This window comes from Girardinichthys multiradiatus, chromosome 23 (genome assembly GCF_021462225.1).
Source record: "Girardinichthys multiradiatus isolate DD_20200921_A chromosome 23, DD_fGirMul_XY1, whole genome shotgun sequence".
Classification (NCBI taxonomy): domain Eukaryota; kingdom Metazoa; phylum Chordata; class Actinopteri; order Cyprinodontiformes; family Goodeidae; genus Girardinichthys; species Girardinichthys multiradiatus.
Genome location: NC_061815.1, coordinates 46,578,295 through 46,592,264, shown reverse-complemented (window position 1 = coordinate 46,592,264; position 13,970 = coordinate 46,578,295). Strand labels below are relative to the sequence as shown.

The 13,970-nt window shown below is 40.2% G+C and overlaps 1 protein-coding gene across 3 annotated transcripts in view; it reads right to left on the bottom strand.

Moving 5' to 3' along the window:
* Positions 1-216: 216 nt before the first annotated feature.
* Positions 217-13,970, bottom strand: part of fstl5 (follistatin-like 5) — a 286,679-nt gene continuing 272,925 nt past the window's right edge. For all 3 annotated transcript variants that reach the window (XM_047353775.1, XM_047353776.1, XM_047353777.1), the window contains 3 exons: positions 13,330-13,437; positions 10,407-10,531; positions 217-2,540 (listed from right to left, as the gene is read on the bottom strand). In XM_047353775.1, the coding sequence (XP_047209731.1) occupies positions 1,838-2,540; positions 10,407-10,531; positions 13,330-13,437 (936 nt within the window). In that variant the 3' untranslated portion in view covers positions 217-1,837. The remainder of the gene's footprint in view (positions 2,541-10,406; positions 10,532-13,329; positions 13,438-13,970) is intronic.

The window sequence follows — 13,970 nt, the reverse complement described above, 5'->3', positions numbered from 1 at the left end:
ATAAGAGCAACAGAGAAGATTGAAAACTTTTGAATGTATTACTACATGTATTATTACATGGCTTCAAAATAAACACACCCAAAGGGACCCGTGTTCTGACCTTGTTCTTGTTGCAGCCGTTGTTAAATAGCAATGGTCAGCTCTGCTGTCAAGCGAAATTTTTCATATCTCCACTGCGCTATTGACTGTAAATCTGACTTAAAAAAAAGACACTCATGTTTTTATCTATTTTTTTATTTTTGAGTAAAATGACAAGCGGGATTTCTCTTCTTGAATAACAACCACATGAAGGAACATACAACACATGGATATATGAAGCTAAAAGCTCTGAGCACAATGTGCAGAGGAACAGGAGGAAGATGACAGTTGGGGGTGTTCATTCTGTAAAAGGACTGTGCTGAGTATTTGGTTATAAAATGAGCAGTGTGCGCACACATTAAAAACTAATAGATTCACAGTCAGCAGCTATATACAGACCAGAGTTCATGATCAGCATTACCTTCTTCCCTCAAGGAGAGCAAAACGTAATCGGGGGGGGTCATGGGAATTAAAACTAAAATGTATACAAGGAAGTTTAAACAAGAAAGACAGAAAAACTTTATATAATAAATGTACATTTAAAGTTCAGACTGAATTTAAGTTAAATTTGTCCATTGTGTTATAGAGTCAGTGTGAAAGGGTGAAAATGCATAGAAATATGTCCAGCAGGAGACAGTTTCCGTGTCTTACAAGCTACAAATCTACTGCAGAAGCATCTGAAAAAGTTGCCTCTAACATTCAAGGCTTATCCTCAAATACCATCTACACAAAACCAACTACACCATCCTCCAGGGTGCTGACTTTTCATTAGTTCACATTTAAAATATCCACTGAAAACATGCTGCAAAGCAGAGCAGACGAAGCATGTTTGCCACATCAAACTATACATTAAGATCTTTCTTTTGGTCCAAGGAAAATAACATTTATTTAAGCAATCACTATATTGACTTTGTGACGACAGACATTTTGAAATAACTTGGTGTCTAAACCTGGCATGATTTTAGCATCACCAGTGACTTTCATTTTTCTGCTTTGGAATATAAAGGAAAAAAAAAGCTATAGTGGTCAAAACCCTCCAAAGCCTGTTTTAATTTTGGATCAAAGGTTAGAGTGTGCAGCCATAATGAAGAACTCAGTCTCCTCTTCAAACAAGATGGGATCACAGCAAGGGCTCGTTTTAATTAGACAGTCGGCAGACAGACATACAGATGAGAGCTGCAGATTCATGAAGAACCACACTCACCATGAATGAAGGGGTCAAAGAAAGAGGTGTAGTCTGCATCCACAACGGGAATAATTATGCCCATTCCTCAGATGGAGGGTATTTTCCTTAAAGGCACAAGGAAAAGGTCAGGGATGGGTGAACTTCAACTGCAAAAGTTGATCTGGACAAATATAGTATGTAGGGTGTACTATTGTTTCTTCCAATTAATTTGTTTTTGTCGGGGTATAATCTACAGCATTCTCACATACTTAATGAACTTAAAATTGCATACTTTTACTAGTTCATTACAATTATCCTGAAAAATATTAGTAGTAACTACCAATCATTTCTGACGGAGGCAAATGTCCAGGTAAAGTAACAAAAACAACTATTTAAAAACAGTCTAATCAGTTATGCCCTCATGGTTTTCATAGTTTGAATGGTTGCTGTCATCCAGTGGACTAAAATTTATTTAGTTTCTAAATCTGTTTTTTTTTTACTGTTATTCTTACAAAATTAAACAATCGGAAACAAAATTCAGTGCAACTGTAGGTCTGAAGGAAAACAAAACCCAGTGAGTCTTGACGTCATGACTTAAGAATCCCCGACCCATACAACCACGTTGCCTTTGAGAACATCGGTGATTTCACAGTTGAGCTTGTTGAGCCGTCCGTCCAGAATAAAAAGGGATTCTCTGGATGGTGTCATGATGTACTGCCCAAAAAGTCCGCTGCTCACCATCACCCTGTTCTTGCTGCTCCATGGCCAGTCGAATGATTTAATGGCCTCTTTCAAGCTCTTGATCATCTTGACTTTGCCAGTGCTCAGCTCCACAAACAACACATCAGTTTGACGGCCAGAGCTGCCAAACACGTTGTACTGGTGGATCTCTGTGAAGGAGCGTTGGAATGCTAGATCAGACAGGTGCAGGTTGGTGTGGATGTCGAAGGGGTCCAGGATTTTTCCCCATTCGGAAATGATCTGGATCCTCATCAGGCCATTGTCATCATCCACTGTGACTAAGTAATGACCATCTGGAGACATGTATGGGGTGCCTGTGATGTCACGGTTTTGCCCAATCACACTGTCTGTAACGCTGTCTAAGATGAGCTGGGGCTGTGTGGTACCGGTAGAGTCGGGCTTGCAGTTAATAAAATAGTAGCCACCAACATGGGTGTAGGCTACAGACTTAGGGATGCAGTTAAACTCCCATAAACTGATGTTTTTAACATAAGATGTTGTTTCCAGGTTGATCTTGTAGATGACAGGCTCATTTCGGTGAAAGATGAGACCAAATCTAAATTAAATTTAAAGAGAAAAACAGAAATTTGTTACAAACACCCAAATGCAAATGGTGACTGGATGAAAAGGATTAAATTTGCACTGCTGGATTGTAAAACATTTATGAGTTGAGTTTCAAACTGCAAAAAGAAGAAACGGAAGCAAGAGACTAAAACAGTTTATTGAAAACTGATTTTAAACTTCGACAGGCTGTGAATCAGCTGGTCAAAAATGTGAGGACATCAGTGTGTCAAAAAAGCACTGAGTCGTTCACCATTGTTGTTGATCCCTTTAAACATTTGTTGAAACATACTTGATGCAAGTGCTTTCCCATCCATCCCCAAAAGAGAGATTTTCTTTTCCTGGAAGTAACTTTTGTAAGACTGATGTTTTAAATTGCAGTGTTGACCTGGCCAGACGAGGGTACTCGGTTAAGAGGGGTGGCCACTGTGACATGTCCACATAACCAGCAGGGCTTTGACACTTATGCACTACCTGCAGCTCCATTGGTCCATGTGAAGGAATAGACATGATTTAAAGGGTCAAGTGTGTGGTCTGTGAGGACATTTGGCCTTTGAAGGCATTTTTTTTGTTCATTAACCCATTTTCTATCAGATGCCATCTTATGATTATTGAGCTGCTGTCAGCATTAGTGAGGGACTTAATCTGGGTTAAGGGATCTGCCTGTGTCTCCAGCTTGGCACCCAATCATTTGTTTTTGTACCACTTGACGTTTTTGTCCCATAACTAGCTTAGTGAAGCTGACACCACACTCACATGAAGAAATTTGTCAAATAGGCTGACCACTTAGTTTGTGCTGTTAAACATTTCATCTGTGCTTCTGTGGTTTCTGAGATATTATTAGTTTTAATTTCAGCCAATGACATCATCGTACCCCCAACTTGCTTCTAAGGGAACCAGACCGGTCTACTTTAGTGCTTTGTTTCTGAGATATTACAACTTAAAACTTCAGACAATAACATGACTTCATCTGAACTGATTATGTCTGTGGCAATGGATTTCACCAGCTGCAGCAGCCAGCACCTGCCTTACCCCAAACTGAAGATATCTACGGCCTGTGACCGTTAGAACTTAATGTAAATTTATTTTATGATAACTCTAAAAATATAGCAGTACGAATGAAGCCATACAAAAGTAGACTGGTCTGGTTCCTTTTGGAGCAATCTGGGGGGATGATGCCGTCATTGGCTCAAATTAAACGTTATAACATCTCAGATATTATTGCAGAAAAAATGAAAAATTTAACAGCACAAACAAAGCACCAGAAAAAATAGACCACTCTGGTTCATCTTGGAGCAAACTGGGCGCATGTTGACCTCTGAATGACCTAAAAGAAACTTTTAATATTCCAGAAACCATAGGAACACAAAAGATAATTTTTCTGGGGCTAACCAGCACAAGCAAAGCACTAACCACTCAGCCTATTTGAATTTTTCATGTTGGTGAGGTGTCAGCTTCAGTCAGCTCATAACTCTCACAATCTAAACATTTTTGCCATGAGAGGGTTTGGCAATCTGAGTGCTTTGATCTCTCGGTGCTATGGTCCTAAACTTTTGATCAGCCTGTTTAAGTATAAATTAAGTTTTCAATAATTTCTCAAACATTTGTTTTGTATCTTTGTTTTTGCAGTTTGAAGCTCCACTTACAACCTGGTTATGATCAGTTTGCAGGAAACAAATACTTTGTTCTTCTTTCTTCCCCGTTCTTAAAAAAAGCAGTAGTTAAATCGACAAATTTAAAAGTTACACAATATGCCCCCTTGATGTTTACACTTTAAAGTATATACAGATGGATATCAGTAAAATAGGATATCAAAGTACATTTATTTCAGTAATAAATCTGAAAAAGTGATAGTAGTATAGCAATTCAGTACACACAGTGAATTATTTCAAGCATTTATTTTCTTATAATTTGTAGATAATAGCTTGAGCGATTGAAAAACAGTTGCTGACTTTATAAATTAAATATTACATCAGGAAATTACCCCTCCTTGAACCCCCACCTTAACGTGGTGGAGGGGTTTGAGTGCTCGAATGATCCTAGAGGCTATGTTGTCTGGGTCTCCCATGGCAAACAGGTTCTAGGTGATGGGCAGACAAAGAGCGGTTCAAGAAACCTTCATGAGGACTAGTAGATCGAGGCACGTGACGTTGCCCGGTACGGCGGAGCCGGGGTCCCACCCTGGAGCCAGGCCTGGGGCCGGGACTCACCGGACAGCGCCTGGTGGCCGGGTTTCTCCTCGCGGGATCAGGCTGGACCAAGCCCAAACGAGAGATGCGAGGCCATCCCCCAGTGGGCCCACCGCCTGCAGGGGGAACCGTGAGGGACCGGTGCAAGGAAGATTGTGCGGCGGATGAAGGTGGAGACATCAGCAGCCTGATTCCCGGATGCTTAGGCTGGCTCTAGGAACGTGGAATGTCACCTCGGTGGGGGGGAAGGAGCCTGAACCCGGGCTCTGAAACCCATCTCCTTGAGAGGGGCTGGACTCTCTTCTACTCTGGAGTGGCCCACGGGGAGAGGCAGCGGGCTGGGATTGGTTTGCTTGTTGCCCCCCAGCTCAGCCGTCTCATGTTGGGGTTTTACTCCGGTGGATGAGAGGGTCGCATTCCTGCGCCTTCGGGTTGGGGATAGGTCTCTGACTCTTGTTTCGGCCTACGGGCCGGGCGGTAGTGGGGAATACCCGGCATTCTTGGTGTCCCTGTCGGGGATGCTGGATAGTGCCCCTCCTGGGGACTCCATTATTATGCTGGGCAACTTCAACGCCCACCTGGGAAACGACAGTGACACCTGGAGAGGCGTGATCGGGAGGAATGGCCTCCCCGATCTGAATCAGAGTGTTGCTTTGTTATTGGACTTCTGTGCTAGTCACAGATTGTCCATAATGAACACCATGTTCAAACATAAGGGTGTCCATCAGTGCACTTGGCACCAGGACACCCTAGACAGGAGGTCAATTATCGACTTTGATGTCCTTTCATCAGACCTTTGGCCGTATGTTTTGGACACTTGGGTGAAGAGAGGGGCTGAGCTGTCCACTGATCTCCACCTGGTGATGAGTTGGATCCGCTGGAGGAGTATGGAATTGGGGGCCCTTTATTAGGGGCCATCCGGTCCCTGTACAAGCGGAGCAGGAGTTTGGTCCGCATTGTCGGCACTAAGTCGGACCTGTTCCCGGTGCATGTTGGAGTCCGGCAGGGCTGCCCTTTGTCACCGGTCCTGTTCATAACTTTTATGGACAGGGTTTCTAGATGCAGCCAAGGGCCGGAAGGGGTCTGGTTTGGGGACCAGTGGATTTCGTCTCTTCTTTTTGCAGATGACGTGGTCCTGCTGGCCTCCTCTAGCCAAGACCTACAGCATGCGCTGGGGTGGTTCGCAGCTGAGTGTGAAGCGTCTGGGATGAAGATCAGCTCCTCCAAGTCAGACGCCATGGTACTCAACCGGAAAAGGGTGGCTTTTCCTCTTCAGGTTGGAGGGGAGTTCCTGCCTCAAATGGAGGAGTTTAAGTATCTCGGAGTCTTGTTCACGAGTGAGGGAAGAATGGAGCGGGAGATCGACAGACGGATCGGTGCGGCTGCCACAGTAATGGGGGCGCTGTGCCGGTCCGTTGTGGTGAAGAGAGAGCTGAGCCGAAAAGCAAAGCTTTACCGGTCAGTCTAGATTCCTACCCTCACCTATGGCCGTGAACTTTGGGTCATGACCGAAAGAACGGATCCCGGATACAAGCGGCTGAAATGAGCTTCCTCCGTAGGGTGGCTGGGCACTCCCTTAGAGATAGGTTGAGGAGCTCGGCCATCCGGGAGGGGCTCGGAGTAGAGCTGCTGCTCCTCCACAACGAGAGGAGCCAGTTGAGGTGGCTCGGGTATCTATACCGGATGCCTCCTGGATGCCTTCCTCGGTAGGTGTTCCAGGCACGTCCCCCTGGGAGGAGGCACAGGGCACGGCCCAGGACACGCTGGAGGGACTATGTCTCTCGGCTGGCCTGGGAACGCCTTGGGTGCTGGAGGAGGTGTCTGGGAAGAGGGACATCTGGGTGTCTCTGCTGAGTCTGCTGCCCCCGCGACCCGGTCCCGGATAAGCGGTAGATGACGAGTACGAGTCAGAAAAAAATAAATAAAATAGATGCACTGACTTTGTTTGGGAAATCTGTGTCCAAGTTCTGGAAGCACTAACACCAGCTTCACTCCGTGCCTTCCCCAAACTCTTAAATTGGCTTTGTATTACATTCCTCAAGGCTGCAATCTCTCCTGCTGCCAGTGCACCTTTTTCTACAACAGTTTTTCATCCACTCAGCTTCCCATTTATGTTTTAAAACACCACTGAACAGCCAGAATTTTGTGCAATGACTTTATTTGGATTACCCTCCCTGTAGAGGTGTTGATGACAACTGTCAAGTCTTATGCAAATCCTATAACATAATCCTTCAGTATTTTAAATCATTTTAAGCAGTTGAATGTAATATTCATATTGTCCGATGAGCTGAATTAGATTTTCATTAGCTTTAAACCATAATAACAAATTAACAAAAAAATAAACTTAACACTTTAAAAACACATCAGTGTAGTTGATCTATAAAATGACTAAAATTATTGAAATGAAGTTACTTTACTGATATTTTAATTCACTGAGATGCATCTTTAAGCAAATTCATCGGAGTTGTATTTTTACTTTATTGCTACACTGAGTTAGTGTCACATTTAAAAAGATATTTTAAAAATGTTCCAATAATCCACTATAAAAGATGAAAAAAGTCGAACATATCAGGAAAACTGAATTTAAAATTTATCCTGGATTGATCAAGAATGGGATAGTCAAATAAATTTAAGGCTTCAGCTAAATTCTTTTGCTACTGACCCTCTAACTTTGCTTAGAAATTGAAGTATGAGCTACGTTCAGCGAAAATGCTGCTCATTAAGGAAAAAGAAGTACTTAATGGCACATCACACTAAAGCAAGTGAACATGAGGAATATGCAAGGAGCTGCCAGGCCCCAATTAAATGAAAAGATCAGCTTATAGACGCCGACAGCCACTTCAGTCTTGTCATTATTCATCATCTTTTATGCCGTTTGGAAACCCAGCTGTCACTACATGTGAACACAAAATATCTGTTTGAAAGCCACCATGTGAATTATAATCACTGTAATGGGATTCATTGATCCAACAATTGTTGTTTACTTTAAATAAAATTTGACCAAACATCTGTTTAGAAATAGAGGTAAAAATGACAAAAAATATCCCAGATACTGTCAGGGATTGGAGATAAGAAATGGCCTGTAGCCACAATTTTTAAGCTAGTAGAATAACTTTAATAAATTCAATTCAAAATGTTTACATCAAAAGAAGCCCAAGAACAGTTTTATGGTTAGTCGATGTAAAAACTGCAGATTCACACGTCTTTGTTTTAAATATTCAATAATTATTTAAGCGGCTTTAAGGTACTTTATTCAATCTTAACCATTGCTGTGCTGATAAAGATTTGTTTTAATCTTGGAATATAGTAACATTATATACTGAAAGTTTTTCTGTGACTTAGAAAAGCAACACTTGTTATATCAAATTTCTTCAGGGGGACCTCGCAACTGACCTAAGGCTGATCTACCTGCATTAACAAAATAAAAGATGGCAATTCAGAGCATATCAATTTGAAAATGATTTACAGTGCCTCAGCTTTTTAAAAAGTACAAAACAAGGCAAATCAATGGGTCACTGTATAAATTGAGTTACTGAAATAAATGAACTTTTTAATTATCTAATTTATTGAATATGACTGCATTTTGTGTAAGCAAAAAAGTATATTGCCCCTGCAATGGGAAATTTTCATAAAGAAAACAAGCTGTGGAAAAAAAAAAAAAAAAATTACAAAACTGTGGCCACATTTTCCTTTCCTGCAGGTCTCAGTGGTCTAATTACAGCTGTGCCATTAACCCCACCCAAACCCACACAACAGACTGCTTACTCTTCTCTCTAGGTGACCATTAAAACCTGCAGACCACCTGCTTGTTTCCAGACTTTCAATAGCACATTGCATGTGAAATCTGGGCAGTTTGGATAAATGTGAAATTGTATGAAATAAATTGAATAAAGAGGTGAGGTGCCGGTTCAGTAGGCCAGCTTAGTGATATTTATTTACAATGCCTTGCAAAAACATTAGATATATAAACCTTTACACATTCTGTCACATTACAGCCACAAACCTCAATGTATATTGTTGGGATTTTATGTAAAACACCTACAAAGTAGCTCATGATTGTAGAGTGGGAGGAAAACGATGCATGGTTTCTTCAAATTTCTATGAAAAGAAAATCTGACAAGTATAGCCTGTATTTGAATTCATACACCTTTACTTCACAACCCCTAAATAAAATCAGGTGCAATTCACCTAATAAGTAAATATTGAAATTTAATCTGTTTAAACCCAGTGGTTCGGTGAAGGCCTCTGAGGTTGGTTAGAGAATATTAGGGAACAAACAACATCATGAAGACCAAGGACACAGCAGACAGGTCAGGGATAAAGGTGTGGTGAAGTTTAAAGCAGGGTTAGGTTAATCTCACAAAGCCATTTTCAATCCATCATCTGAAAATGCAAGGAGTATGACACGACTGCAGACTTGCCAAGACACGTTTCCTCAAAGCAGTACTGTAAGAAAACATAGTAAGATTGGTGGCTGAATGCACAATTTTCTGATTTTTTTCTTCTTTGGAAAACGGTGAAAACCATGCATGCAGTTTATTCCTCTTCACTATTGTACACTACTTTGGGTTCATGTTTCACATAAAATACCAATGAATATATTGATGTCTTTGGTTGTAACGTGACCAAATAAGAAAAGGTTTGAGTATGAAATTTCAGAGGGTATAAATACTGTTGTAAGACAATGTAGACTATATTTTAGAAATATTGGGGGTTTTGTGCTTTTAAACATTAAAATACACTGCTCCAAAAAATTAAAGCAACTCTTTGAAAACACATCTGATTTGAATAAAACAAAAATCATGCTGAATATCCATACTGATATGGAATGGGTAATGTGTTGGGAACAAAAGGATGCCACATCATTTGACCAAAATGGAAATTCTCAACCACCAGCGTGCTTAATCTAAAGTCACCAAGAAATTTAAACTGAAAAAGTGATGCGGCAGGCTAGTCTAATTTGCTAAAATGTCAACAGCCCTGTCCAGCTCTCCTAGAGTTACTGCTTGTCTCCTGGAATTTCCTCCATGTACCTTCTGGCAATGGTACGTATTGACGCGACACCCTGGTGGAGATGGACTGCCTGTTCAACCTCTGTAGGGTCCAGGCATCGTCTCATGCTATCAGTGGAGACACTGACTCTGGTCAAATGCAAAACTATTCCTGTTTTTGGGGTCATCTCATTGATGCCCCTTTAGTGAACCTGTTGTTAATTTCATTAATACCCAAACAGCTGACACTGATCAAAAACCCCTCTACTACTTACCTGACTGGATCAACATTGCAGAAGTTTAACTTACTTTATATTATACTCTGCTTAAAGTGTTCCTTGAATTTTTTTTTTAACAGTGTATATTGTTTTTAATTTGATAGTTCTATGCACAACAAAAATCCTCAAATTACCTACTTCATCTCACAATCAGCTAAAACTTTATGATTTAGACTGCAAGATTTGATAAAATGACTCAAATGTATTAAAAATTCTTTATCAACCCCAGAAACGTTCATCCCTTGTAAAAACAATCACTTCTGAACCACCAAGCTCCTTTTCACAAAATGTAAAATTAAGCCCATTGAAACAATTTGAACTGTTCTAAGATTGAGACTTAGAGGTACAGTAAGTGAAATGCTGCAGGGCTGAATGCAGTTTATGCATCTGTTTGGATGTGTACCTGATGTGATTAACGATGAGGCTGGAGGCGGGGATGAAGAAGTCTTCCACCCTGTCAAAGCGTCTACCGATCGGCTGGGTGTGAACGGCGTGATGGGAGACTTTTCCACTGGCTTGATTGATCACCTGAACACCAGCACAGAAGAAGGTAGGTGTTTAACATGACCTTGATGAACAAACTTAGTGCAGCCAGTTCCTCCTAATTTAAGCCCTCGACTGAAATCCATTTTAACTAGAGGGAATAATATGTGTAAAACTGACATTTTTCAGTTTCCTGATAAAACTCCTCAACTCTGCCTCTTACTGCCGTGATATTGGAGCTCAACGGCGGAAGATGATGATGTGTGCCGTTGCCCTTGGTGTCTAAATTATACTTCAGCATGCATAAGGTCATGAAGACATCTAGTTTTGTGTGGGCTGAGTTTATTATGATTGTACCACAAACCACAAAACAAATTGTCACAGATCAACCTGTGCATTATGAATTTCTGGGCCCGCAAAGACACGAAGGATCTTCCAGAAAAGCCAATAAAGTCTCTACCCGACTTAAAAGGACTCCTGGAATAAACAGATGAAAACACTGTCTTACATATAACATGGCTTCATTTAGTTTGTCTTATACAAACATTTACTGTAGCCTTGATATAGTTTGACATTGGCTGGCTTTTACCATTTTATTTTAATCAATAGAGATGAGTTTGTGTATATAAAGCTGATTAGTTAAAAAAAGAAGACTGTAGACAAAATAAATTTAAAATTATAATGAGGTCATTTTTCTTGCAATGACGTGACTTAAAAGCCGATGGGGTGCTTTACAAAGAGATGTGCGTCACATTCCAAATACTTTACCACTGGAAGTGACTATTAATTAGGTAAGCAAGAAACAAATCAATTGAAAATCCCTTAGAGGCTGAGTGATTAATGTACACTTGTCATATTGGGAAAACAATGAGAATTGGTGTTGGTGGATGAACTTGCATTAAAAAGGGGTATTAGTTTCCAATATATTTTCATAAGCCAAAATATCGTATTTTACAGCCAGAAAACGTACAAATCTAGAAAGCATGAAACATTAAGAAAAAAAATTTGCCTTTTCATTGGTTTTCAAAGAATATAAAAATGTGAAACCCCAGTCTGTCGTGGCAGATGTCCGCTCACACTGAGCCTGGTTCTGCTGGAGGTTTCTTCCTGTTAAAAGGGAGTTTTTCCTCTCCACTGTCGCTACATGCATGCTCAGTATGAGGGATTGCTGCAAAGTCAACGCCAGTGACTGTCCACTGTCTCTACATGCTCATCCAGGAGGAGTGAATGCTGCAAGTCTCTGACTCGATGCAATCTGCTGGGTTTTCTTAGATAGAAAAACTTTTTATCCAATTTGAATAAAAAGCTAACTCCGACTGCACTGTTCAATTGTTAGGATTAATTGGAATGTATGTACCTGACTGTTGTGAAGTGCCTTGAGACAACATGTATTGTGAACGGCGCTATATAAATAAAACTGAATTGAAAACTGAAAAATTTTTGGCACAAAATGTGCATTTTTTATCAAGCCCTCAAATCTGATACTTAATTCCATTTATGGGTGATGTGTCAAGATTATGAAAGAATTGTAATCTTTGATTTAGTGAAGGAAGAACCTAAATATGACAACACTAGGCCTGATAGTTCTAGCAAGGAGTAAACAGCCAGACCACTAAGGTGAATGCACTTCTTATTGGAGAGCATTAAGTGCATCAGGTAAGATGATGTTTCTTTTAGCAGGCTTTACCTGTCCGTAGTACAAAATGTTTGCTGATGCCCAGAGATTGCATTAAATCAATCTCTGCTAACAATCCTCCTGTATAGCTTTTTTGCAGGTAATTCTTTCTCCATTTCTGGGCCAATGATTCAGTGATTGACTGCAGCTGCCATATTTTTGTATATAAGTATTTTAACTTCCCTTCCATCCACAATATGTTTAGATATAGCTTGGAAGGGAGATTTAAGGCCAAACAATACTGTGGGGCAACTAACTGCAGATGTTTAGGTGATGTGACACACGACATCCTTTGATTGTTTTGACAGCCACATTACTGTAGCACAGTTAAACACTCAGGTGAAAAATATAGTCTGATCATAAATAGAAAATGGAGACTTGCACAGTCACAACACAGCTCATTTACATACAACATTCTGGGGCTGAAGTTTACATCTAACTGAATGTTTCTGAACATTTGTATTATGAATTATAGTTTCGTCACCAAGTGGGGATTACAGCTGAACTCTCCATAGAATGCTTTTAAATCCATGGGTAGGGTGCCAGTTTGTTAGGTCTTCAAGCTGCTGCACTCAGATATTTCTCTTGACAGTTTATTTCTCATTCAATAATAACTCTCATGTTTGAGCTCAAGTTCCAGCTGGAGACTTTGCTTTCAATACATTAATCTTGGATGGACATTGTAAGATGCTTTGATGGCGGAATTCCAAATTAAACTCTTCTGCAACTTACGACTGCACTCTCAGCTGCCTTGTATTCACTTTTCCCCCCTCATGCTTTTTCTTTAACACATTTCTGGAAATCAAACATGGAAAGGAATGCATTTATCATGAGCTCACAGCCTGCACCCTGTTGAAAAGGAAAATTTTAGAAATTGTAAGGATTATGATTATTGATTAATTAATATTCATCAAGAATTATAATTTAAAATTATAATTTGGAAAATATTAATTTCTTAACCAATGTGTCATAACTAAAAAAGATGCATGATGTTGACTTGAACTGAGGAACATTTTAATCTGTTTTTTTTGTATTTTTCCAACACTTCTTGAATTAAAAAGATGTTTTGATAGCTTTTATGTTTCATCTTCTGCCTTGAATACTTTTCACACAAAATGCTGCAGATTAATACATAAATAAAAAATAAAAAAAGATCTCAATGACTTACCTGAAGGGTGGGGAAGTTCTTCTCCACATCCCCCCAGCTCAGGACCCACACCTGGTCATGAGATTTGTCATAATGGAGCTTCACAGGATAAGGGTCAGTGCTGACTGTCTGAAAGATGGCAGCAGAAAATCTATTTAAAGCAATCTGTATGTTGCTTTTGAAAAAATCTTTTGTTGTAAGGTTTAAAAACAATCCCTGCACACTAATGGATTGGGATTCAGTCAGAAAATGTCTTCTTTTAACAAAAACCAGGTGTTTCTTTTTTTTTATGCATCGGCCATGTTTAATGCTAAACTGCATTTCAAATCAACTGTTGAAAGACACAATTGCTTTACCACACTGAGGTAATTTTGTTCAGTCTTTGTTCATTCATGACACACGGCAGTATAATTCCAAGTCAGAACAATAGACGAGTCACATGTGGCAGTAAAGCATCCTCATACATTATGTCCACATGAGTGCAGACAATTCAGTCGACCCAAAGGCAATAAGAAATGCAACGCCAGTTTCATCCAAGAGGAAAGCCAGTCTAAACTAATTCTGGCAGCCCATTGGGACAGCAGTTTTGTTTCTATATTTGTTTTGCTCTGGATTCCCAATATTATGGTTTACCTTGGCATATTATGCACTGTATCATTTAG